The following is a 23,359-nucleotide window of genomic DNA, read 5'->3' as shown; positions in this document are numbered from 1 at the left end:
CGCGATTGGGAGCCGGACGATCTCCCTCGGACGAGGCGTAACGCGCGACGTTCTCGCAGCACACACGAGAATCGTGGAACGTCCTAACCGCGGTGACACCGCATCGCTTTCACGGGCGAACATGGAGCTGGATCCATGCCGAATGTTTCGGGAATCGCCCGCGAGGCGGCGCACCAGGGCGCGCCACCGTCCCTTCTGTATAGCGGACGGATGGAGAGAGAAAGAGAGAGAGAGAGAGGGAGCGATCCTGTCCTCCGTGTATATATATATATCTATCCGGCACGGCCTTCCGTGTATATTCGCGAGTGTGTATCGGCGCCGTCGTCGCGCGGCTTCGCCGCCCGCAGGTCTGCCAACGCGATATCGCGCCGCTTGACAACAGCGAGTGCGCGCGACTCCCGCGAGATGGCGCCGAAGCGCCGCGCGTGCGCGCCACGCGCCGCGCAGGGACGGATTCGGCCGGCGCGTCGCCCCGTACGCGACGACGGGACTAGGAGGGGATCTCGAATCGATATGTCCGGAGAATTTTCGAGCCTTGTTGTCGTCACGATCTATCGAACGTGTCTATCGAGATGTCGGATTTTTGAATTTCTCGTAATTGTAGACGTAGTGATGAATTATAAAATTTTGACGTTTCTTTTTTTTTTTTTTTTTTTTGTTATATATTCTATAGACAAATATCGATTAATAATTGTATTGGCTTCCTATTCGCGGATTTATATATAGGTATTTAATGCGATAATGGAGGGATATTTAATTTATGTAAATAATATATTGCGAATAAAATTAGTTATTCACATAAAAGTGAATTTTACGAGAAATAAACCTTTGATTATATGTATATTAAAAAATCAGCATGGATTCGATATGTAATATTAGAGATTACATCTTAAAAATTCTTGAATTTTCTTCTGATATACATATATATCTTCCCAAGATCTCCTGAAATCATTAAGCAAATTTTAATAATAAAAAAATAATAAAATAAAATATAAAAATTACATTTTGAAGCAAGATTGACACAAAAGAATTATTTGCAAGTAAAATCTTTAATCGATAAGGATATAGTTCATAGAAAGCGCGTTAATAAATTACAACAAAAATTGCTCACTGGAATAATTAATTAACGATTGCGTGTCTAAAAATTTTTTAAAATTTAAGTGCAATTAATTTTGCGATTTGCATTAAGGATTATTATATATTATATGCTATATATAAAAGTAAGAAGTTATTTCTTTCAAGATACGCACAATTAAATAATCATTGAATTGTGAAAATGGTTTTTATTTTATACATACACACACACACACACATATATATATATATATATATATATATATATATATATGATATACAAATATACAGACTATAATAATAATATTATACTAATCTATGCATTTCCGTTTGCGCATTTCACTATATTTAGATAATCGGCAGGTATATATATATAATTCATATATATTTAATGAATATATAAATACATCATAATAAGTATATAAACATAAATATAAATATAAATGAATAAAATATATATGTAAGCTACATGTTATATAAAAATATAATTAAACTGATATACATATATATATTTATAGATACATGTAAATTAACGGAAAAAATTACAAATCCGTAATTATATATTATATATATATAAAATATATATGATTATCTTTTAAAAATAAATGACTGCTAGCTCTTAATAATTAACTTCTTTAAAGTCTTAAAGGCACATATAATTATAAAAATAAGGGAAGAAGTAGATATAGAGCCTCTCACCTGTGAAATAATTAATCATTAATCATTAAAATCAGTTATTAAATTAAAAAACTTTATGCGTGCACACATTTTTGTAAAAAAAAAAAAAAAACATTTACAAATATAAAATATCAGAGTGAAAATATAATAGTTATTAATATTTTACTCATTTAATCAATAGATTTTATCAAATTAAATAGAATTTATGCAGTTATGGAAATAATTCTATATCTCAATATTAGTTATTTATTGTAAAGTAAAAACAATACAATAAAAAATATGTGCGCTATTAAATAATCAAATTATTAACAAGTGCACAACGTATGACAAGTAAATATAATGATGGCACTTAATAAAATGTTTTCCTTTTAAGAAAATAATATATAATGCATATAACAAAAAATATATCCAGTATATGAATATTAAATTCATAAAAAATGAAAAAATCATGAATAATTTGTTAGATAATAGTTTCGAACAAAATTGTACAAACTGCACAACATGATGTAATACTTGGACAGTATAGTACTCGTGCAACATATATATCAAATTAGTTCATAATAATAGTCTTACAATTAATAAAGTTCAATTTAAAAATAAATTTGCATTATTTAAAACACTTCTAAAGAGAACAGATCAATCCAATTTTTAATGCTAATGGTTTATGATTTAAAAAAACAATAATTCTATAATAAGATTTTCATTAAAAAAAAAAAAAATTGGTGACACTTATTCGCAAATTTCACAACACATTCATAATCTTTATTATTTCTATTGTCACTCTTCTTTACATTGGCATATGTCATGTTTCCTGTGTATGTGTTTATAAGTGTTGTATTATTCTATTGAATATATGTAATCTCTTAATTAAATTATTGTATTATCGCCAGTTTTGCACATATAAATATACAATAAAAATGACAATAATCGAACAGTATTTATCACTGCGCAATATAGGATATTATAATATTATGGTACATGTGTTGCGAGAGAGATTAATATTGTACAAGATGTAATATTATTCTAATTGTAACAATGTTTGTAACGTAAAAAAAAGATGACCATGTAATGTTTTTTTCCAAACACTGTTCTCCATTAGTTTTCCACAATCCTTTGACGGTTAAATACACTTACACAGAAATATTTGAGCATATATTTTTACAGTTCTCTTTTGAACATTCTACTCTGAATTCATGCTTAAACATTGATCTTCCTTTACTTTTTTTATATCAAATAAGTTCCATGAATATAGCATCACAGAACAGATTTACGTAATATTATGCCTCGCAGCTTTCAATATATATATATATATGCATATTGTTAACATAAGTCATCGAAGCTGTTTATACATCACTGCTACAGTGTAATGAATAGTCTTAAAACTTGCCCCGAAAGTTTCGATACGGTTTTCCACCCGGATGCTTTCCTCTCACAGCGTGACTTTTGCCTCTCAAGACTCTTCCGTGCCAATCGTGTTCTCTTTGAAATGTGTGGCCATCCTCCAACTCATCGTCGGACTCTTCCAATTCCATCGGGCTCTCCCCACGACTGTGATTGCTCCTTCTGTCGTGGAAATCGTCGCGCTCCATAGAACGCCTGTGATAATCCGGTGAATATCTATGACTGCCATAATGATCGCGCGCACTGTGAGCGGCACTAAAATCATCTCTACTCCTAACAGGAGGTGATTCTAATCTCACGCTTCTAGATCCATGGTCCATGAGATCGGCATGATGCTCGTGCTCGTGCTCGGATCTTCTGGAGGGAGACGGCTGCCTGTTCCAGGAGCGTCTCTGCGACGAGTTATTCAGACTCAATCTGAGATCCTCGACTTCGCGAAACCTGGGAGAATAATCGTACGTCTCCCGTACGTTCCAATCAAGACGATCCATGATGGGTCGCCTCTCCTCCCTCGGGGGCTGAAAATCTTCCGAACAGACCTGCGACTCGAAGTCAACCATAACGACGGACGCCTGCACGGCCTTCGTTTCCAGTTCCACCTCGTCCGTTTGACAGATCTTCTGATGCGTCTGAGTCGTCGTCTTCGGGATCGGTGTCTGCTGCTCCACGTTGCTGCTCTCCTCCCAGAATATCTTGGTCTTGCCTTTCTGAAGAAGTATCGAGTTCGACGTGTGATCCTCGGTCTCGTTCTTCGCATGCGGGTCTTCCTCTGTGCGATCGTAGAAGAATCTGCCCTTCATCTTCAAACGTGGATCCTCAAATGGCAGCTGGCACAGCGCTTGTTCGCAGTGCCGCATTATTTCAGGCTTGAATCCTATTGATGAAAAAGAAAACAAACTCACGTAGAATCAACGTCCGAATTATGTGTAAAGATAAACGCTGTAAGTTTCATGCTTCTTGCAAATCTTCGCGCACATCGTTTGCAAAATCATAGAATGGGGCACACACTTCGATTACGTTAGACATACCGCGCAACTTTCGTCACGTACACGATTATAAGACACTTAAGTAAAAAATGTTTCTTACCTGGGTATAGCACCGGTATATTAGATGGATCTAGAGCACGTGAAAAAAAGAATTAATCGTTATTTAACAAGTAGAATCTACACGTAATCGATTATGAAAAGTATATACAAAGTATTTCTAGGAATCTTTACAATTAAATGCATAGCAAGTAAAGACAATCGCACCTTTGGCTGAAACAGACGCTTCCAGCAGACTGGATAAGCTGGTTTTTTCAAATTGCTGTAAAATCAAGTCATAAAACAATATTAATCTATTTTCCGTATCCATATAATTGAAGTAAGTGTAACGCTGTATAAATCAAATAAATGAATATCAATGTTTCTCGACGTAGCGATAAGACGCTTCTCGTCGAATTGAAATCAAAATCGAAATATTTCACCACGATTATACGTATGGAAATTACTTTTGGTTTGGAGATGACCGGCGGTTCGGGCGTTTTCATTCGTTCCTCGCGCGGAGGACGAAATTCGGAGTACGTCGTCGCCGAGCCACGCGACGATTCCGTATAATTCTGCGCCGAAGTGGAGGAGGATGACGCGGTTGCGGGATGATTCGAAGGTTTGCTCGTGGATTCGAACTGACGAGGCGGCGATCGTCGAACGGAAGAGGACATCGGACGCGACTGACTGTAGGATATCTGGGTGTGATCCATCACCGGTGCTGGAACAGGTTGCGGCGAGGGTACCGGTGTGGGGAGCAAACCCGGAGGACAGATCGGCGATGGCGGGATGACTGGGGTCTGGATAGGAGACGGGATGACGTTCGGCTGGTTGTACATGACCGGCCCGGAGGAATATTCGACCGGTGGCAAATTGTGCGGCAGCATGGGATCGAAATTCATCGGCGGCATCGGCTCGAAGTTCATGAACGGCGGTCCGCTTGGCATAGGTAGCATGGACGACGGCGGCGGCGGGAGAAGTCCCGGTTGATGCAGGTACGTCGAAGATGGTACGGATGGTGGAGGTGGCGGCGGCGGCGGCGGCGGCGGCGGCTGCGACGGCGGCGGCGGCGGTCGAGGTTCCGCTTCCGGTTGGTAGGCAGCTGGTGGATTCAGGAGCGGCGCGATCTCTTCCATTGTCGCGGGCGGCGCGTATCCACCGCTGTTGACGCCGGGCTTCATCGCTTCGTTCCTGAGCTGCCGCGCCAGCTCGTTGATGAAGGGCGAGCGCTTCCTCGCGCGCTTCTCCACCGATCTGCTGCGCGAACGCGTGCGACTTCGCCGACTGTATCGTCGACTCACTGGCGACCGGCTCGAGCGTCTTCTCGGACGTTCCGTGCTGCGGCTCCTCCGATCGCGAGATCGACTTCTCCGGCTTAACAATTTAAAGCAGTTACAGTTGCGATGTGTTAAAACAATCACTAATTACTATCTCTATTACATTTTCAATAGCTATCTGTATATAAGTATAAATACTTAAATATATATTTATATATAAATCTATATTTAAATATAAATATAAATATATATATATATATATATATATATATATATATAAATATATATATTTTATAATATAATAATAATTTATATATAATTATATATATATACATTACAATAAGAATATAGAATTTTTAATGCAAAATGCATAAAAATTAAAACTAGTACATAAATATTAGTGGAACATATTTGTACAAAATAATTTGCACAAAATAATTTTTATAATACACACGCACATACACACACACACACACATTTGGAAACACAGTATATAAAGAGAAAAGACAATTCTTTTTAAATGATTAGTAAATTTTTCTAAGCCTCTTTCTGGAATCAGAAAGAGTTCAGCGATCACAAAATTGGTTTTAACAAAAATTAAAAATGCTTTTCCTCACCGTTCTATCCACTCGCCGCGTCTTCTTCGCGATCGTTCAGTGCTCCACCTTCTCTCCACGCTGGAGCGTCTAGGACTCCTTCGACGATCCGGACTTAACATGACGGGACTTCTTCGGTCGGGAAAATAGCGCGGTGAATTCTTTCGTCTGCTCGGACTGTATCGGGGAGGACTTCTGTGCCTCTCCGCGCTGATCTTGAACGGACTCCTACGATGCTCCGGAGTCACGTAAGGACTTCTTCGTCGATGGGGACTCGACCGAAGTCTGTCGGGTGTTCTGCGTCGTGCCGGACTCGGTCTGTCATAACGCTCGAACGACTTGCTCCTGCGATGCTCTCGACTGCGTTGCGCTTCGCGCTGGGCTCGTTCCCTATTCTGCTCCTCGGTGATGCTCTGAATGGCTTCGGCTTCCGTGCCAGGTGGGACCACGTTGTCCGAATCGAGCAGATGCTTGATCGCCTTCTCCTTTTCGGCTAGCAGTTTGCTTTCGTTGTCCCTCTTCGTTCGCATCTTGTCCCGTTCGATGTCCTTCGTGCTTTTCAAAGGGTCGCGACGACTCTCTTCACGTTTCTTCTCTTCTTTCTTCGGCTTCCCACGACTGTAGGATCCTTTAGGCTCCGGACGATGACGTTCCCTATAATTACTCTAGCCATATCATTCGTTTATCAAAGAAGCATAAGTTTTTCTTATTAAATATGATAGATGCGCAGCAATATGCATGAAAATGTACAAATTGTCTGATAATATGGTTTTGTAACTTATAATTAAGCTGTTAAAGTAAGATGTAATACATTTCTATAATATAAATTTATAAAACTAATTCAAATCAGTAAAAATCAGTCAGTTATAATTCTCTCGTAACAACTGGACTTGCATATAAAAACATACAATATATATATGTATATATATATATATATATATATTTTATACATATTATATATAAAATATATATAAAATATATATATATATATATATGTATAACAATATAATTTAAGTAATTATAAAAACCATTTACACTAATAACACTACCTAGAGGATCTTCTCTCTTTTCGTTCCGCAGCATTTGTCTTGTCTTGCTCGTTCTCGCGATTTCTCTCTTCATCTCCTTCCCATGCATCAACGACATCCAATCCTTGCATAAAGTCTTCGTCATCAAGAAACTCTTGTAATTCTTCATCCGGTATCTCCCTGAGGCCCTCAATTGCACGTTGCACATCATCATTGGTATTTTTGAACGGGGTATTCTTTAGTATCTCATGCTTCACATATATCTTGCTTTCACTGTGCTTTACTTCCATTTGATTCTCATCTTCATTACCATTTGTATTATTCATGTTGCTCACCAACTCGTGTGATTACTTCAATAGTCTGAAGTAATCAAGAAAATATAGAATTTTTTCAATTATAATATTTTAAATATATATACATATGTATTCAATTATATATATATATATATATATTATACATATATATGTATAAAACTTTTAAAATACATACATATGTATAAACTTTTAAAATTTACATAAAATTTAACTACTCCACTTGTATCGTTACAAGTTTTTATAGAAAATGTGACATAATAAATAGTTTACAATTGGCAGCGTTATTTCAAATATATGATTAGAGAATGCTTATTATATATAGTATCGTATTCCTTAGCCATACCTGAGTATGTCTGTAATACAATAAAATAATTTTACCTTCAACATGCTCATCGAGATTCAATGTAACTCTGCAATTTTGAACATTTAGAAATATTTTTCATTCTAAATTTCCTAGCATATAAATGTTTGTCAAATTTCAAAGCAATTATAAATAACTGATAGATGCAATAATTCAAAATATGTAAAATATTAAATGTAAATATTGAGAAATGAAACAAAAACATCTTGCTTCTGCTACTAAAATAAGAAAGCCACTTTAATCCAACTTTTTAATTAAATTTTTTTTCGATCTTCGAGTCTTCGATACATATATATTTCGTTGTAAAAAAAAAAGTTGCAAGAAGGAATTGCAATACTCTGGTGCAGCAGCTTTCACAAAATCGAAAATTGCACGTGTTAACAGTAAAATGACAGATGCATAAATAAACACGTGGACTCGTCTCGATGTAATTGCGAATTTCGGACAACTTACCCGAAAAAACAATATCCTTAATAAAAAATGCGCCTTAGTTTTGACGAAAAAGACCTCTCATTCTCTCAAATCCACCATATTGTTCGTCTAACCTAACCTAACTTTTCCAACATTTTATTATATGATCGTATGCGAGATTTTATTCGCCATCGTGTATATTTTTACAATTTTATATCGCTATTATTTTTTGTTCCTTATACATTTATTAACAAAAGCAAAAAAAAATATTTCTGTACTACATTTTTTTATTGACTGTTGTTAATTAAATTTTACATCAAACTAAAATAATACACTCATATAAATATAAATATATATATATATATATATATATACACACACACATATATATATATATATATATATATATTTTTAATTGAAATATATATTTATTTAAATAAATATATATTTATATTAATTAAAATTAAATTTTAATAAATATTTAAAAAAATTAAATTTTAATTAATGTATGATTATATGTTAAAATTTTAATATACTTTGAGAATAGAAATAAATTAGAAAACTTTAAGTATACACTAGTCTGCACTCGGTTCTTTAAAAATAAGAAAGTTAAGATGTACTTGTAAAAAATCGTATTTATTTAATAATTCGTTTATACTATAAGAATCATAGCTTGCAAATATTATGTATGGATTTATATAAATCATACATATATTCAAATAACAATGATGCATAAAAAGTCTGAATTGCCGAAAAAGAAAATTTAGTCCTCTTATATATAATTTGTATCTTTATACCTATCTGTTAAGTCACACTCTTTAAATTAATATACATTTTCTGAATCTGGAAAATATATTGTAATTAAATTAATAACTTTTCATAATGATATATAACAATAAAAAAAGAAAAATTACAATGATCAAGTACTGTTAATTACAATATAAAGTACTGTTAATTTTTGGTCCATATGTGCATATAAAAGGCATATGTAATTTTTACACATATATGCGCAGGACCATCACGGTTTCTTGTGGTACAGCAATTCGCCGTAAGTCTTTTTGAATTGTAACATATGTAGCAACGTTTTCTCTATTATTTTTGGTATCCAACTGTTTACGAAGCACTCGAATTGTCGAAAGACATGATTCTGACTGTCCTCGTCATTTAGTATTATAATTACAGCCACAGGATTATCCGCTTTTTCTAATGTACATATAAAATTTAACTTGATGTTCCTCGCCGCATCGTTTAACTGTTCCAGCACCTTATCCGACATGATGGCCTCTTTCTCCAGAAGACTCAATTGAACATCCAACAGAGTTCTATTATTTTTCTTTCTGTTGTACCATACACATTTATTACCAGTACAATGGAACATTATTTTCTGATTATTCCTAATATGTACGTCAGATAATGCTTCAACTTTTTGCTGCTTTGTTTCCGAATCGAGGAGTATCTCGACTTCTAATTTAAAAATCATCTCGAAGACATCTCTTATTAGATTAAAAATCATAAAGTACCAATTATCCTTCTTATACTGTTCCTTGTCAGGGATGTCCGTACGTGTCTCAAAATCCTCTGGTAATCCAGCAAGAAGGAAACGACCTGCTCGTATCGTACTCTTAAACTTCGATTTCCTCTTCTTCGTTGGTATCAATTGAGGTGGTACCGTACTAAATAACGTTTTCAATACATTCTCGTAATCATTTACTCTAGCGGCTGCACAGATATCGGCAGTAAACACGCAACAATGTTGAAACGCTATTAATGCGCGGTCCGATGTGATCGCAGCTGTGTTCTGATTAAGTTCAATCGGATCTTGAAGGCATAACGGTTTGTTAACATCTAATTTCTTGGCACTATTCTCCATAACGCAACTCTTATATCTATCCATGTAATCGGGCAACTTGTCTACCTGTACAAACTCTGCCGTCGAATATGTTTTCCCATCCAGCAGACATATCACGCAAGAATTGAATTGAAACGTGGCGTAGAAGAAGAAGAAATTGTGAAACAGCTCTGCGATACTACTGTTATTGCTAATAGGTGGTAATACGGTATTTTCGTTAAAATTCACTTGCCATCTGTTTATAATTTGCGGTACGCAAGCTCTTTGAAGGTGTAATAAAGGCGGAAGAAGACCGACCGATTCTTGCTGAAGGTAAAAGATAATCAGACACACTAATCCATAACTAGATATCTTTCCGACACCGGAAATCCCGAAATGCCTCGCCCAATACTTGATGAGCAGCATTAATGGTCGTAATCGAAAATCGCGCGATACACAATATCGTAAGAAATTACTTTTATAAATACCTAAGCTATTCTTGAAGGAAATGTCGCAGGAGACGTTAGTCGGTATGTAACGGAACTTTATAATAGGTGTTTTTGCTTTAGGAATCGGTATTATATTGGAAAAGACAGATTTCATGCTGTACATAATTGTCCTCACTCTCTTGAAGATTGTTAACGTTAGCATAAACGGTGACACATCCGGTCTTTGACAAGCCGGTGGTAAACCTTGAACAAAACATAATATTATTTAAATATGTATGACGATATTGCGATATATATTTAATATAGTATATATTATATTAATGTGTGTATTATATTAATTAATATATTCTAATATATATATTATAATATAAATAATATATTTTAATGTGATGGTAAAATAATATCACCTACCAATTTGACCAACATACATGTAGATATCTAAATCACTCTCTTTAAAACTCAATCCAGCCACTGTCGAACCAAATGTATATGTTTGACATTCTGGAAAAACTGATCTGAATATCTCATTCAAATGAGTGCAAATGACATCATATCGGGTTAATAATTCGAATTCAGTAAGCTGTATTGTATTTAAAAGCGCTGCTAATTGGCCATCAAATATCACTTCAGTTTCAACATTGCCCTTTATACGATCATAACTTATCGGATCTTCTTCTTCCTGAGTTTTATTTGGTGTATTAGCTTTCTTTCCTTAAAACAATATAAATAATATTGTTATATAATGTTTGTAAGAAAAATAGAAATAATAAACATGGTATTGTTTTAAAAGAAATTTATAATATATCTTTACCTGTGTTGAAACTCGAGTTTTCTCTATTTTTCTTAATTCTTTTCAGACATAATTTTTCATTTGGAAACCAATTTGACTTGCTCATTAAAACATTAACAGGTGCACTGCAATGTTACAAAGTAATATAAAGAAAATATACATATAATGATTCATACATTTGTGTCTTAAAATATATTTTTTTGAATTTCATTTTTTTCTCAATTTTGCATATAAATATCATAATGAAAATTAATACATTAGAAGCCGATTGTTCTAACTCTTGGTAAGTTTTACCCACACAACAGGTAGCATATCTTTGTCTCTTTTTGTAGAATTTATCTGAAAAGAAACGAAAATATGCTACCTGTAAAACTTACCAAGAAGTTGGAAAAATTGGCTCTAGAAAGAGAAAATAAATTTTCATTACCAAAATTCTAGGAAAAAAAATATAATACATTCTTAATATATTTAAAACTATATTAATCATTATGCACACACTACAAAATTAATTAATAAGTACAATTTTTTTGTCATAAATATTTATTATAAATTACCTATCAAAATACTCAATCCATAAGGAATTCCGTCCATAACGTTCCCTTTTGATTGGTCCAAACTGGCGGAGGAATCTCGCTAAATCCTCTCGCGATATAGTTTTAGGCAAAGGAGCAATGCAAAGTGATTTTCCTGGTAAATAATATTGATCTTCTTCCCGAGATTTAGGCTCCCGTGATTTCGCTTCAGGACGATTTGAACTTGTAGCAACTTGATTATTTGCACAGTTAACAGATTCAACAGATGATTTAGAATTCATTATTAAATGCACAATGTGTACAATTGTTGATTTATTATATTATATTGATTTGTCTCTTTCTCTTACTCCCTTTTAGAAAAAATATTCGTGCCTTAACAATTATGTTAAAAATAAAGAGATCAACAAATTATTCTCGATAAAAGTTTAATGCTTGACCGCATTTAGTAATCACTTTCGAGAAATATTTTGTTTCAATAAATCCTTTTAAATTGCCAGCACAGAGAATAACATCATTTTCAGATTCAAGAAATATTAAACCGTCTCTCCTCGCCTTCTCAAAATTGATATAAATAAAAAGTTCTGCACTTTGACGCAATCCGTTAATAAAATTTAATCCTTTGGCAAAGTGAATATGATTTCTTTTCATACGCGATAAACCTTCAGTTTTTATCGTTGTCCAACATTTGAAATAAGTGCCATGAATTATATCAAATTCTGCATTGTCAAGTACTTTCAAAGTCAATTCATTAATCTGAGATATGGAATGACCCTGATTCGCTTTGATCTCTAAAATACCATTAATAGTATTGAGAGTATATCTCTGTTTGGTATTATTCTCTACTACTCTCTTGATATCATCAATGGTATAGTGGTGCAATTTAGTCAATAGCTCATCGACTACAACAAAGCCATTTGGTTTAATATTTAAACCTTCCTTTATAGCTCCATGACGTAATAAATATGATAGCTTTTTGCTGAGAACAATATCATTTTTACTCTGATTCTGAAAATAAAATAAATACCATCTGTTAGAATCAATGATTACATATTTAAGCAAACTAAACAGGCTCTTAAAAATATTCAGAGAAATATCATTTTTCATATGTTTTATAGGAGTTGACAAACTGTATAATAAAAAATACTATTATTACTACTATTTTATATTATTACTACTATATTAAGAAATATATTAGTAATAATTGTTTTATATGTATATACTATTGATTTATATATTAGAATATAAAAATACTTGAGTATGATTGAATCTTGACTTGAGATGATAAAATCTTAAAAAAAAAATATATATATATATATACAAAAATTATATATCTAATGTTAAATATATAAAATATTTAAATATAAAATAATTATATAATACTCAATATGTTAATTTCTCTTGACTTGGATGTATCTAAATTTTCTTAAGATAGAACAATCTTTTGAATTGCAAGCAATTTAAAATAATTACAAACTATTACTTCTAGATATCATATCCGATCCTTAATTATATTGATATTAAATATTACAGATAAAAAATAAAAAATTTTCAGAGATTAAATGCTTCGCATATTTACCAATACTAAGGTTTTTTGCTATTCCACAAATGTCTGTTGAATATTTATATCTTTTAAACAAAAATAGAACCAGAAAGTATATTTCTAAAGACATACCAAGATTGTTTACATGAAAAAATAATAAAAAAAAATATGCCTCTTCTTTTCTTTAGATCAAAACAACAAGTGCTGTTTACATAAACAGATACATCCAACAGATAAATTACATATACCTACTTTTTTATATACAATTTTATCTCTCCTATAATATAGATACAAATTATAAAATGTAGCAGTGAGAAAAATAGCCTTTTTTAAAACATTACATGAAATAGAACTAACCTTCCCAAACATAAAAATAGCGCAGCTCGTAAGCTTCACCTCGCATTAATTCAATGCATACTCTTTTTCGCGTTTTATGTCAATTCATAAATATGCATATTTCAACTCATTTAAAAGGTTGCGAAAAATTCGTAGAATGCTTAGCAATCTGCAGTAATTAATTACAAAACAATCACGCAATATTCGTTTTTGAGTTTAATATGCTACGTCGTGGAACAAATCATACACAGCTTTGATGCTCCAAGTTCACATGTATATCTTAAAGCCCGTATCAGACTATGGATTAGGATTAAGATTGAATTGAAATATAACCAATCAGAATCAAGAAAACTATCAATCTCAAGCTTGTAAACTTTGTTCTGATTGGTGAAATTTCAATCTAATCCCAATCTTTAGGGCTTTAGGCTGATTTACAATTCCAATTTGGACAATTATTATTAATTATTAATTTTTGTTAATAATAGTTTGTTATAAAATATATTATACATATATATTATATTATAATATTTTTTATAAAATAAAATATATATTTAATATATTTATTATATACCCAAATAGCCACAGTAATTATTATGACATCATTTTGATGGCAAATGATGCATTTTGACATTAAAATAATATCATAATAATTACTATCTGGCTATCTGGGTATGTCTTATTATATATTAATATATGTCAAAGGCATATATATATGTTGCTTGATTATTTAATTTAACAAGTAATAATAATAAATATTAAATTTACAAAACAATATTTGAAAAGTCAATTAATCTCAGAATTATAATCATTATATCTGTATTATAATATGCATAAATATGACTTTATGAATAGTAGAGATGTGCGAATTATTCGAATTCGAATCGAATCGAATCGAATCTGGCAATATTCGATTTTGTAAAATGAATTCTATATGTATTTGAAAAGGGACTCGAAATTGATGACATACAAATGAATTCTTTTCGAATAGCTGTGCTATCTGGGAATGCTCTATCAATAAATAATTTCACAGAGAAACAGCTCTAATGTATGCCTGTATGTCGCAAGATGCAGAATTTGTCGCTGAACTTATAAAACATGTACATGACATTATAATATCTGTGACAATAATTGGAAAACTGTATATATATATATATATATATATATATGAATTAGATTTTTAGATTTTACCATTGTCAACAGTCATACCCCGTTGAACACACCAGTTCTCGTCTGATCACTGAAGTTAAGCAACGTTGGGCATGGTCAGTACTTAGATGGGTGACCGCTTGGGAACACCATGTACCGTTGGCACCTTTTTTTTCTTTTTTTTTTGCTGATTCAAAATCTTAAAAGAAACATAAAACATTTTTTTATATATTATTTGTGATAAATCAATTTTATATATTATAAAAATTTTCTCTAGAAGTAAGAGTCTGGGGAATGTTCTAATTTCTAGTTCAAAAGAAAATGGCATCCATAGTGAATTCAAAAAACAGTGAACAATAATGAAAATTGTCTTATCTTTTAGTAAACAAAAATTTTTATAATATATAAAATTGATTTATCACAAATAATATATAAAAAAATGTTTAATGTTTCTTTTAAGATTTTGAATTAGCAAAAAAAAAGAAGAAAAAAGAAGGTGCCAACGGTACATGGTGTTCCCAAGCGGTCACCCATCTAAGTACTAACCATGCCCAACGTTGCTTAACTTCAGTGATCAGACGAGAACTGGTGTGTTCAACGGGGTATGACTGTTGACAATGGTAAATTCTTTAATTACTGAAGAAAAAGTAACTTGAAAATTTTAAGAGGATTGTAAATAAAATAGTTTCTTTATTGTCATTATAATTTAAGTATACATACATTTAAAACAAAAAATTAAAATTATTATTGGTAATAAGGAGATCCTAAAGCCGTCTGTTTTACCAATAAAACGCGAAATTAAGAATTTGACTATATATTAATCATTTTACTAACTATACATACCCCAAACAGCACAGAATTTTATGATAAAGATTCATAAATATTTATAAATATATATTTTTTTAAATATTATATAAATATTTTGAAAATGTTTTATAAAAACCTTTTATTTAACATATTATTAAAATAGATTAAAATATTTAATATAATATATTTATGGTATAAATAAAGATAAATATTTATATAGATATATTATTTTGTAAATATTTTTTAACTAAATTGTTAGTTTTTTCATTAATTGCTATGTGATGTATATCTTTCTCATATTTGATTTTTATTGTAAGGATTCTATAAGGCTGACAAAAACGGAAATTAATAAAATTAAAAGTCATAAAATTATTTATTCTATTTTTGAACTACATTCTACAATAGGGGTTGTATAGATTTACATGAGCCGTCTATTTTATTGATTTAATTAATATTGAATATTAAGAATTAAATATTAAATATTAATATTTAAAATATTAAAAATAGGGCAATCCGATAAGTACTTAGCCTCATCGCCCAATGGTGCCAGTATCGCAAGAGAGTTTTACTATCGTGTAGTACATTCTCGTAGACGGCTACTGTTAAAATTTCAGCCGAATCGGACTCGTAGTTTGGTTTTGACCGCGTGTGGAAGCAGGCGTGTCCGCGGATTTTAGAAAAATGGAAAAAGAGCAATATCGGTCGGTGATTCGAATCTTGTTTTTGGAAGGGAAATCGCGCAGCGAAATCAAAGATGTCGAAATGAAGAATCTTATATATATATATATATATATATATATATATATTTAAATTAAATCGAGAGCATAAACAAATATAAACCAAGTTTGTAAAATACACAAGAATATATTTTTATCTATATACTACTTTATATATTTGTATTATATACATTTATATATTAATTTCTTTTTAATATTTATATAATGTGTACCATACAGGTGTCACATATCATCAATATATTATTTATATATATATGCATACATAATATTATCTAATATTTAATTATACAAATTTATATATGTATATATTCCACAAACTCTTTTTACAAAACGATCTATAGAAATAATTTACCAAAGTTTGATGATTTACATAATGACGATCCTTTTTAAGGAAAAAAATAGTTTTAAAAATACTATTTTGCGTATATATTTAGTACATACGTTATATTTTATGTTTCTATTTTTATATTTATTCTTTTAAGTTATAACCCAGCCAGAAATAATAGTTAAATCGACGTCGAATCAATGTCAAATCGATGCCGAATTGGTTGAATCGATATTGATTTTATGTCTTTTCGACCGATCATTTCTGACTAGAAAAGCAGACCATTAAAATGATTGTATATATATAGAGTTTCAAAAATATGAAATCATATTTTTTGGCATTAATTACAATATACAAATCGTTTAAATGCGCGTCGTGTATTTCATGTTAATAGAATATTAGTTGTCACAATTATAATAAAAAATAAAGTAACAAGAATAGAAAGAGACTTTTATTTATGATGATTTATTTACAATTCATAAAACAAAAATCTTTAATATAACCAAAGACAGCACGGAATTTTATTTCTCTGTATAAAGGCGCTTTTACTGCTGCATAACGATTTAATTGGTAACACGTCCATTTCATAATGCAATTTATTTTCAGTTTTTTTTACTTTTTATAATAATAGTCTTAACACGGAGAAATTGTTGCTTATTATTATGTTTTTATAACGAAAGAATATAAAAGATCCTTGGCAGAAAGGAAACTATTCAGTGGAAATTAAGAAATTACTATTATTATTATTAGCAGAAGGTTGCTTTCGACCTATTCATACAATTTCCATTACACAGAATTTGCATATGATGTGTGTAACAGTAGAATTAAAAATACGAGACTAGACATTTCCAAATATTCGAACAACTAAATTTCTATCAATAGTGATAAAACTTCTGGCAAAATGCTTAATTGTAATTAAAAAAAATGTTTTGCTTTATTTTGTTCTCTTCCTTCACTTTTTTCTCATTGTTAATATATATAATTCGTTTGAAAGAATTTCTCCTAACTTATGCAAGTAGTAATGAAAAGATTATTTCGTAGCACGTCTCGAAACAAAACGTATATAAGATCTTATACTTTTAGATATTATATAAAATTGCATGAAAATCATAAGCGTATATATGCGTAAATTACACAAAATTAAATTATTTTAGATTTTGGAAACATTACATATTAATATATATATAATACATATTAATATATATATATTGAAACTTTTGTACTTTCCATGGATCGTATTAAAATAAAAAAAAAACAAACGTAATACAAAATTTATAACTATTACATGATATAATTTAAAAATGATACAATTTAAAAATAAATTTAGTTATATTTTAAATATTGTTTATAACAAAAATTGCAAACCTAAATACTGAAGTATCTTATATAAAATTTTATTAGTGAAACATGGACCACAATTTTTTCAATAAATTCTAATAAGATTCAAAGATTATAATCTTTAGTTTGCGACCATAAATATATATAATATATATATATATATATATATATATATATATGTGTGTGTGTGTGTGTGTGTGTGTGTGTGTGTGTGTACGTATACGCATTTGTATATGTATATATATATGCACGTATACGCATTTGTATATGTATATATAAATATATAGTATGCATAGATGAGATTAAGACGATTCTGAAGATTGACATAAAAATAAAATTAATTATAATAATCTTAGACGACGCATGATACTTAATAATCAACGTAAAATTTTTAAGAAACATTCAAACTGGATTCCAGATTTTAAGTTTAAAACAAAAGCAATTTTTATGATAACTTTTTTCCAATTGTCTTCTTGTTTTTAGAATTAATTATATAAGTAGTAGTATTAAAAAATTCGTTGGTAAATTCAAGATATATTTACAATATCTCTAATCGATATTGACTTATACATTTGACCGTTTTCATGTTATTTTGTTGTTATTTTTTTGTGCTTTCGGTTACATTTGAGAGAATAATATATATTAAAACGTCCTGTGCGATTAGTCATACATTTGCAAACAGCGAAAGAAGACACGTTTGACGATAATACTAATTAAAGTATTTGAACAAAAGTCATTTCATAATGTAAGTACGAATTATATATATATATATGTACATTTACAATTATATGCAGAGATATTTTTTGCGTTTATATAATTTATAATATCATTATAAGGTGTTTGATAAGTTTCAAATCATTTAATGATTTTTCCTGAACATGTAAGATATACATATTCAAAATAATGGAAAAAGAATAACCTCAGAACCTAGGAACATATATATTTTATTTCTTCTAATTCAAATATTTCTTAAAAATAATATTAAATACTTCCTTTAAAACTTAGAGAATCTTCAAAATTTTAAATCAATCTAATTTATTGTAATAAACAAATTTTTTTTTAATATCAAACATGTTTGCCCAAATTAATTACAATCTAGTTTTTAAAATGCATGTCATCAAACACAATTAAACATAATTTTACATCATATACTCGAAATTTATGTACACTATTCATAATACTATATTCTCTTTAAAAATAATTGTGATATACTCTGCTACATGTTATGTTCTGTATATAAAAAACTGATTCAATAATTGTTGCTTTTTCTATAGCAATCTAATAAATCATAACATTCTTACATAGCACGACATTGTCGCGTTAAACTCGAATTGAGCATTATGGATAAACCGAATAAGCCAAAATGTGTTAAACGTGAAGAAATCATCAAAAATAAAAGTGAAATCAATAATAATCCCAGAGGTGAACCCACAAATAATCCCGAAGAAAAAGTGGAAGAAAAGCCTGTAAAAGAATCTAAACTTGTCATACCAAAAGAGTCTGGAGAGGAAAACGAAAATCGCCCTGCAGCAGAGCTCGGAAATGACCTCAATGCAGCGTTATTACGAATGAGCATCAGAAATGAGCCCGACAATGACCCCGAAAATGAGCCTGAAAATGACCCCGAAGATGATGTCAAATGCATACCATCATTTAATTCAATTACTCTTGAAGATATCAAGAATAGTACGTATAAAACATTTATTACTTAATTTAGTTATTTAATACTTTACATCTGTTATTGCATATTGCCACAGTTCTGTACGAATTACACGAATACTTTGACGAATTTCAAATTGAAATTGTTGCCTGTCCTGATTTAACCAGAGAACCGTACAATTTAGAAATGACTGGTGAGAAATATAACAAGCGTTTTTGATTTTTCGCATTTGAAATACAAAAGTTTTACATTTTAACAGGATTATCCGGGGATACACGTATTTGGGAAATGTATGCTCGCAAGAGGGTAAGAGTTGGAAATGAAATGATACAGCTTATAGAGGGAGCAAACTATTATAACAGTTTGCAAAAACCGGGAATGGTGCTCAAAATATGCGCTAAAGGACGCAAAACCAATTACAACATCATAACATTAATACAGAATATTTTGCATAAGCGCTTATATTTTAAAATAGGTAAAAAATTGTTTATACGAAATTATATAATTTCATTACCAAAATAAATACAAAGTAAAAAGTAAAATATTAGTTCAGAGAAATGACGTATATATAAATAAATAAATCTTTCATACTTAACACTTTAGGGTTAGGTGGCCTGCTCCTAATACAAGGGGGACACATAAAACTGGGCGAATTTCCAAAGAATGGCGAGCCACGGTTTGAGGAGATAAACTGTAATTTAAATACAATCGTATGTACCGGCGTAATAGTCAATGATCCAGTCAAAATTGAAGGAAAACATGATGGACTTGTAAGTTATTTGTGCACATCCAAAAACTAATTTTTTAAATATCATATAATTCTAAATACTCCATTTTCATATAAATTATATAATTAAATTATAAATTGTTATTGTTTACATTGTTATATTCTTTATATTTTCATATATTTTCTATTTCTTCCTTTGAGTATATATTACGAGTTTATACGCGTTTTGTTATATATTTATACTAATATATGTTATGGAAATTAACATATATTTATATTTCAAAATTTCATATGATCATAGTAACATGAAAATGATAACATTGATATCTGATTTTCAAAGCGACATAATATTAAATAACATTAATTCATTAACATTAATTTCATGAACTTTATATTTTGCAGTTTTATACAAATGATCGTTATATGTTTCCCGTAAGCTCTGACTTATTGTCAGAGTTCGACAACTTTCTGAACGACATCACGCCAGAAGAGACAGAATATGTTGGTTACTTTAATATAGCGGAACGTATGTTTTATTATTATTAGCATACTTACTAAAACGTATCATTTTTCATACATTATTTGATAAACTTAATTTATAATTATTAATATTTTGGTAAATTTATAATCTTAATTTATAATTATTAATATCTTAATTTATAATTTTAATTATGATATAAATTTGTCCACGCTTCAAATAAAATCATATCATCTGTACTAGCTGTACTTCGTGATAAATGTGAAATATTTTTATGAGATATTTAAGCCGAAAATGTTATAACATATTTTCGGCTCGATGAAATATCATCGAGATATTTCATATATATCTTTAGTTTTGCACATAAATTATCTCATTAATTTTGAAACGTAAATCGTATTAATTCTTATCAATTATATATTTTATTATTTATTTATTATTTATTATTTATTTTATTATTTAATTATTATATTATAACACTGATTGATTCGAGTAGTACACATAATTTATGTTTTTATTTCGATTGATGGTGGAAAAAAATATCAGAGAAGAATATGTTAAGAAGTTCAATAATTATAAATTTATTTTCTAAATATTCTGTAGATGTACAAATTATCCGACTATTAACTTTTTATTGACGAATAACAAAAAATATATACTGTATATTATTATAAATATATAAAAATGTGTATTTGTAGATAAATATATATATACATTTAAATTAAATAGAAAACATATTAATATAAACCAAGTCTGTAAAATACACACAAATATATATTTATCTATATACTACTTTATATATTTGTATTATATACATTTATATATTAATTTCTTTTTAATATTTATATAATGTGTACCATACAGGTGTCACATATCATCAATATATTATTTATATATATATGCATACATAATATTATATAATATTTAATTATACAAATTTATATATGTATATATTCCACAAACTCTTTTTACAAAACGATCTATAGAAATAATTTACCAAAGTTTGATGATTTACATAATGACGATCCTTTTTAAGGAAAAAAGTAGTTTTAAAAATACTATTTTGCGTATATATTTAGTACATACGTTATATTTTATGTTTCTATTTTTATATTTATTCTTTTAAGTTATAAACCCAGCCAGAAATAATAGTTAAATCGACGTCGAATCAATGTCAAATCGATGCCGAATTGATTGAATCGATATTGATTTTATGTCTTTTCGACCGATCATTTCTGACTAGAAAAGCAGACCATTAAAATAATTGTATATACATATATAGAGTTTCAAAAATATGAAATCATATTTTTTGGCATTAATTACAATATACAAATCGTTTAAATGCGCGTCGAGTACTTCATGTTAATAGAATATTAGTTGTCACAATTATAATAAAAAATAAAGTAACAAGAATAGAAAAAGACTTTTATTTATAATGATTTATTTACAATTCATAAAACAAAAATCTTTAATATAACCAAAGACAGCACGGAATTTTATTTCTCTGTATAAATGCGCTTTTGCTGCTGCATAACGATTTAATTGGTAATGCGTACATTTTATAGTGCAATTTATTTTCAGTTTTTCTTACTTTTTTATAAAAATAGTTTCAACACGAAGACTTTGTTGCTCATTATTATGTTTTTATAACGAAAGAATATAAAGTATTTTCGGAAGAAAAGAAACTATTCAGTGGAAATTGAGAAATTACTATTATTATTATTAGCAGAAGATTGCTTTCGACCCATTCATACAATTTCTATTACACAGAGTTTGCATATGATGTGTGTAACAGTAGAATTAAAAATACGAGACTAGACATTTCCAAATATTCGAACAATTAAATTTCTATCAATAGTGATAAAACTTCTAGCAAAAATCTTAATTATAATTAAGAAAATGTTTTGCTACATTTTGTTCTCTACCTTTATGTTTTTCTCATTGTTAATATATATAATTCGTTTGAAAGAATTTTTTCTAATTTATGCAAGTAGTAATGAAAAGATTATTTCGTAGCATGTCTCGAAACAAAACGTATATAAGATCTTATACTTTTAGATATTATATAAAATTGCATGAAAATCATAAGCGGATATATATGCGTAAATTACACAAAATTAAATTATTTTAGATTTTGGAAACATTACATATTAATATATATAATACATATTAATATATATATATTGAAACTTTTGTACTTTCCATGGATCGTATTAAAATAAAAAAAAAAAACAAACGTAATACAAAATTTATAACTATTACATGATATAATTTAAAAATGATACAATTTAAAAATAAATTTAGTTATATTTTAAATATTGTTTATAACAAAAATTGCAAACCTAAATACTGAAGTATCTTATATAAAATTTTATTGGTGAAACATGGACCACAATTTTTTCAATAAATCCTAAGAAGATTCAAAAATTATAATCTTTAGTTTGCGACCATAAATATATATATATATAAAAATATTAAATATAAATATTATTAATATTGA

At 29.8% G+C, this 23,359-nt stretch overlaps 4 protein-coding genes and 2 non-coding genes across 8 annotated transcripts; 2 read left to right on the top strand and 4 right to left on the bottom strand.

Annotated features, from left to right (window-relative positions):
* Positions 1 to 2,492: 2,492 nt before the first annotated feature.
* On the bottom strand, positions 2,493 to 8,483 carry LOC114931956 (uncharacterized). 2 transcript variants are annotated; one of them, XM_029304116.2, is made up of 8 exons: positions 8,208 to 8,483; positions 7,772 to 7,803; positions 7,101 to 7,439; positions 6,073 to 6,705; positions 4,643 to 5,552; positions 4,404 to 4,458; positions 4,240 to 4,269; positions 2,493 to 4,027 (listed from the first exon to the last, which is right to left on the bottom strand). In XM_029304116.2, the coding sequence occupies exons 3-8, from the start codon at positions 7,403 to 7,405 to the stop codon at positions 3,129 to 3,131; spliced, it is 2,832 nt and encodes a 943-aa protein (XP_029159949.1). In that variant the 5' UTR covers positions 7,406 to 7,439; positions 7,772 to 7,803; positions 8,208 to 8,483; the 3' UTR covers positions 2,493 to 3,128. The 2 variants fall into 2 exon arrangements, with proteins under 2 accessions (XP_029159949.1, XP_029159947.1); XM_029304114.2 differs by lacking the exon at positions 7,772 to 7,803.
* A 327-nt stretch (positions 8,484 to 8,810) lies between these two features.
* LOC114931881 (speckle targeted PIP5K1A-regulated poly(A) polymerase-like) lies at positions 8,811 to 12,047 on the bottom strand. Its single transcript, XM_029304017.2, has 4 exons — positions 11,787 to 12,047; positions 11,254 to 11,357; positions 10,854 to 11,153; positions 8,811 to 10,685 (listed from the first exon to the last, which is right to left on the bottom strand). The coding sequence occupies exons 1-4, from the start codon at positions 12,044 to 12,046 to the stop codon at positions 9,184 to 9,186; spliced, it is 2,166 nt and encodes a 721-aa protein (XP_029159850.1). The 5' UTR covers position 12,047; the 3' UTR covers positions 8,811 to 9,183.
* A 125-nt stretch (positions 12,048 to 12,172) lies between these two features.
* On the bottom strand, positions 12,173 to 13,897 carry LOC114931882 (tRNA 2'-phosphotransferase 1). The gene is made up of 2 exons (XM_029304018.2): positions 13,663 to 13,897; positions 12,173 to 12,770 (listed from the first exon to the last, which is right to left on the bottom strand). Exons 1-2 carry the CDS (start codon positions 13,672 to 13,674, stop codon positions 12,174 to 12,176), a joined length of 609 nt encoding a protein of 202 aa, XP_029159851.1. The 5' UTR covers positions 13,675 to 13,897; the 3' UTR covers position 12,173.
* A 936-nt stretch (positions 13,898 to 14,833) lies between these two features.
* Positions 14,834 to 14,952, top strand: LOC114932066 (5S ribosomal RNA). Its single transcript, XR_003819799.1, has one exon. It is a non-coding gene; the product is annotated as a 5S ribosomal RNA (ribosomal RNA).
* A 332-nt stretch (positions 14,953 to 15,284) lies between these two features.
* LOC114932065 (5S ribosomal RNA) lies at positions 15,285 to 15,403 on the bottom strand. Its single transcript, XR_003819798.1, has one exon. It is a non-coding gene; the product is annotated as a 5S ribosomal RNA (ribosomal RNA).
* Positions 15,404 to 18,672: 3,269 nt separating this feature from the next.
* On the top strand, positions 18,673 to 21,245 carry LOC114931979 (beta-keto L-gulonate decarboxylase-like). 2 transcript variants are annotated; one of them, XM_029304140.2, is made up of 6 exons: positions 18,673 to 18,739; positions 19,300 to 19,680; positions 19,752 to 19,847; positions 19,914 to 20,129; positions 20,258 to 20,424; positions 20,784 to 21,245. In XM_029304140.2, the coding sequence occupies exons 2-6, from the start codon at positions 19,335 to 19,337 to the stop codon at positions 20,925 to 20,927; spliced, it is 969 nt and encodes a 322-aa protein (XP_029159973.2). In that variant the 5' UTR covers positions 18,673 to 18,739; positions 19,300 to 19,334; the 3' UTR covers positions 20,928 to 21,245. The 2 variants fall into 2 exon arrangements, with proteins under 2 accessions (XP_029159973.2, XP_029159975.2); XM_029304142.2 differs by having other exon boundaries at positions 19,269 to 19,680.
* Positions 21,246 to 23,359: the final 2,114 nt, after the last annotated feature.

The sequence above is a fragment of the Nylanderia fulva genome, unplaced genomic scaffold (genome assembly GCF_048542155.1).
Source record: "Nylanderia fulva isolate GAGA-0341 unplaced genomic scaffold, ASM4854215v1 Scaffold10, whole genome shotgun sequence".
Taxonomy (NCBI): Eukaryota; Metazoa; Arthropoda; class Insecta; order Hymenoptera; family Formicidae; genus Nylanderia; species Nylanderia fulva.
This window is presented reverse-complemented; position numbering and strand designations above follow the sequence as displayed.

Excerpts from the sequence above, each read along its gene's own strand:
- LOC114931956 (XM_029304116.2), bottom strand. The coding sequence starts at position 7,405 with ATGAATAATACAAATGGTAATGAAGATGAGAATCAAATGGAAGTAAAG. Across the intron at positions 5,553-6,072 it reads CGCGGCGAGTGGATAGAACG|CCGGAGAAGTCGATCTCGCG; the intron begins GTGAGGAAAAGC and ends TAAATTGTTAAG. Across the intron at positions 4,028-4,239 it reads TATACCGGTGCTATACCCAG|GATTCAAGCCTGAAATAATG; the intron begins GTAAGAAACATT and ends TTTCATCAATAG.
- LOC114931979 (XM_029304140.2), top strand. The coding sequence starts at position 19,335 with ATGGATAAACCGAATAAGCCAAAATGTGTTAAACGTGAAGAAATCATC. Across the intron at positions 19,848-19,913 it reads GTACAATTTAGAAATGACTG|GATTATCCGGGGATACACGT; the intron begins GTGAGAAATATA and ends ACATTTTAACAG. Across the intron at positions 20,425-20,783 it reads AAGGAAAACATGATGGACTT|TTTTATACAAATGATCGTTA; the intron begins GTAAGTTATTTG and ends TATATTTTGCAG.
- LOC114931881 (XM_029304017.2), bottom strand. The coding sequence starts at position 12,046 with ATGAATTCTAAATCATCTGTTGAATCTGTTAACTGTGCAAATAATCAA. Across the intron at positions 11,358-11,786 it reads TGGATTGAGTATTTTGATAG|TGCACCTGTTAATGTTTTAA; the intron begins GTAATTTATAAT and ends GTAACATTGCAG. Across the intron at positions 11,154-11,253 it reads AAACTCGAGTTTCAACACAG|GAAAGAAAGCTAATACACCA; the intron begins GTAAAGATATAT and ends TATTGTTTTAAG.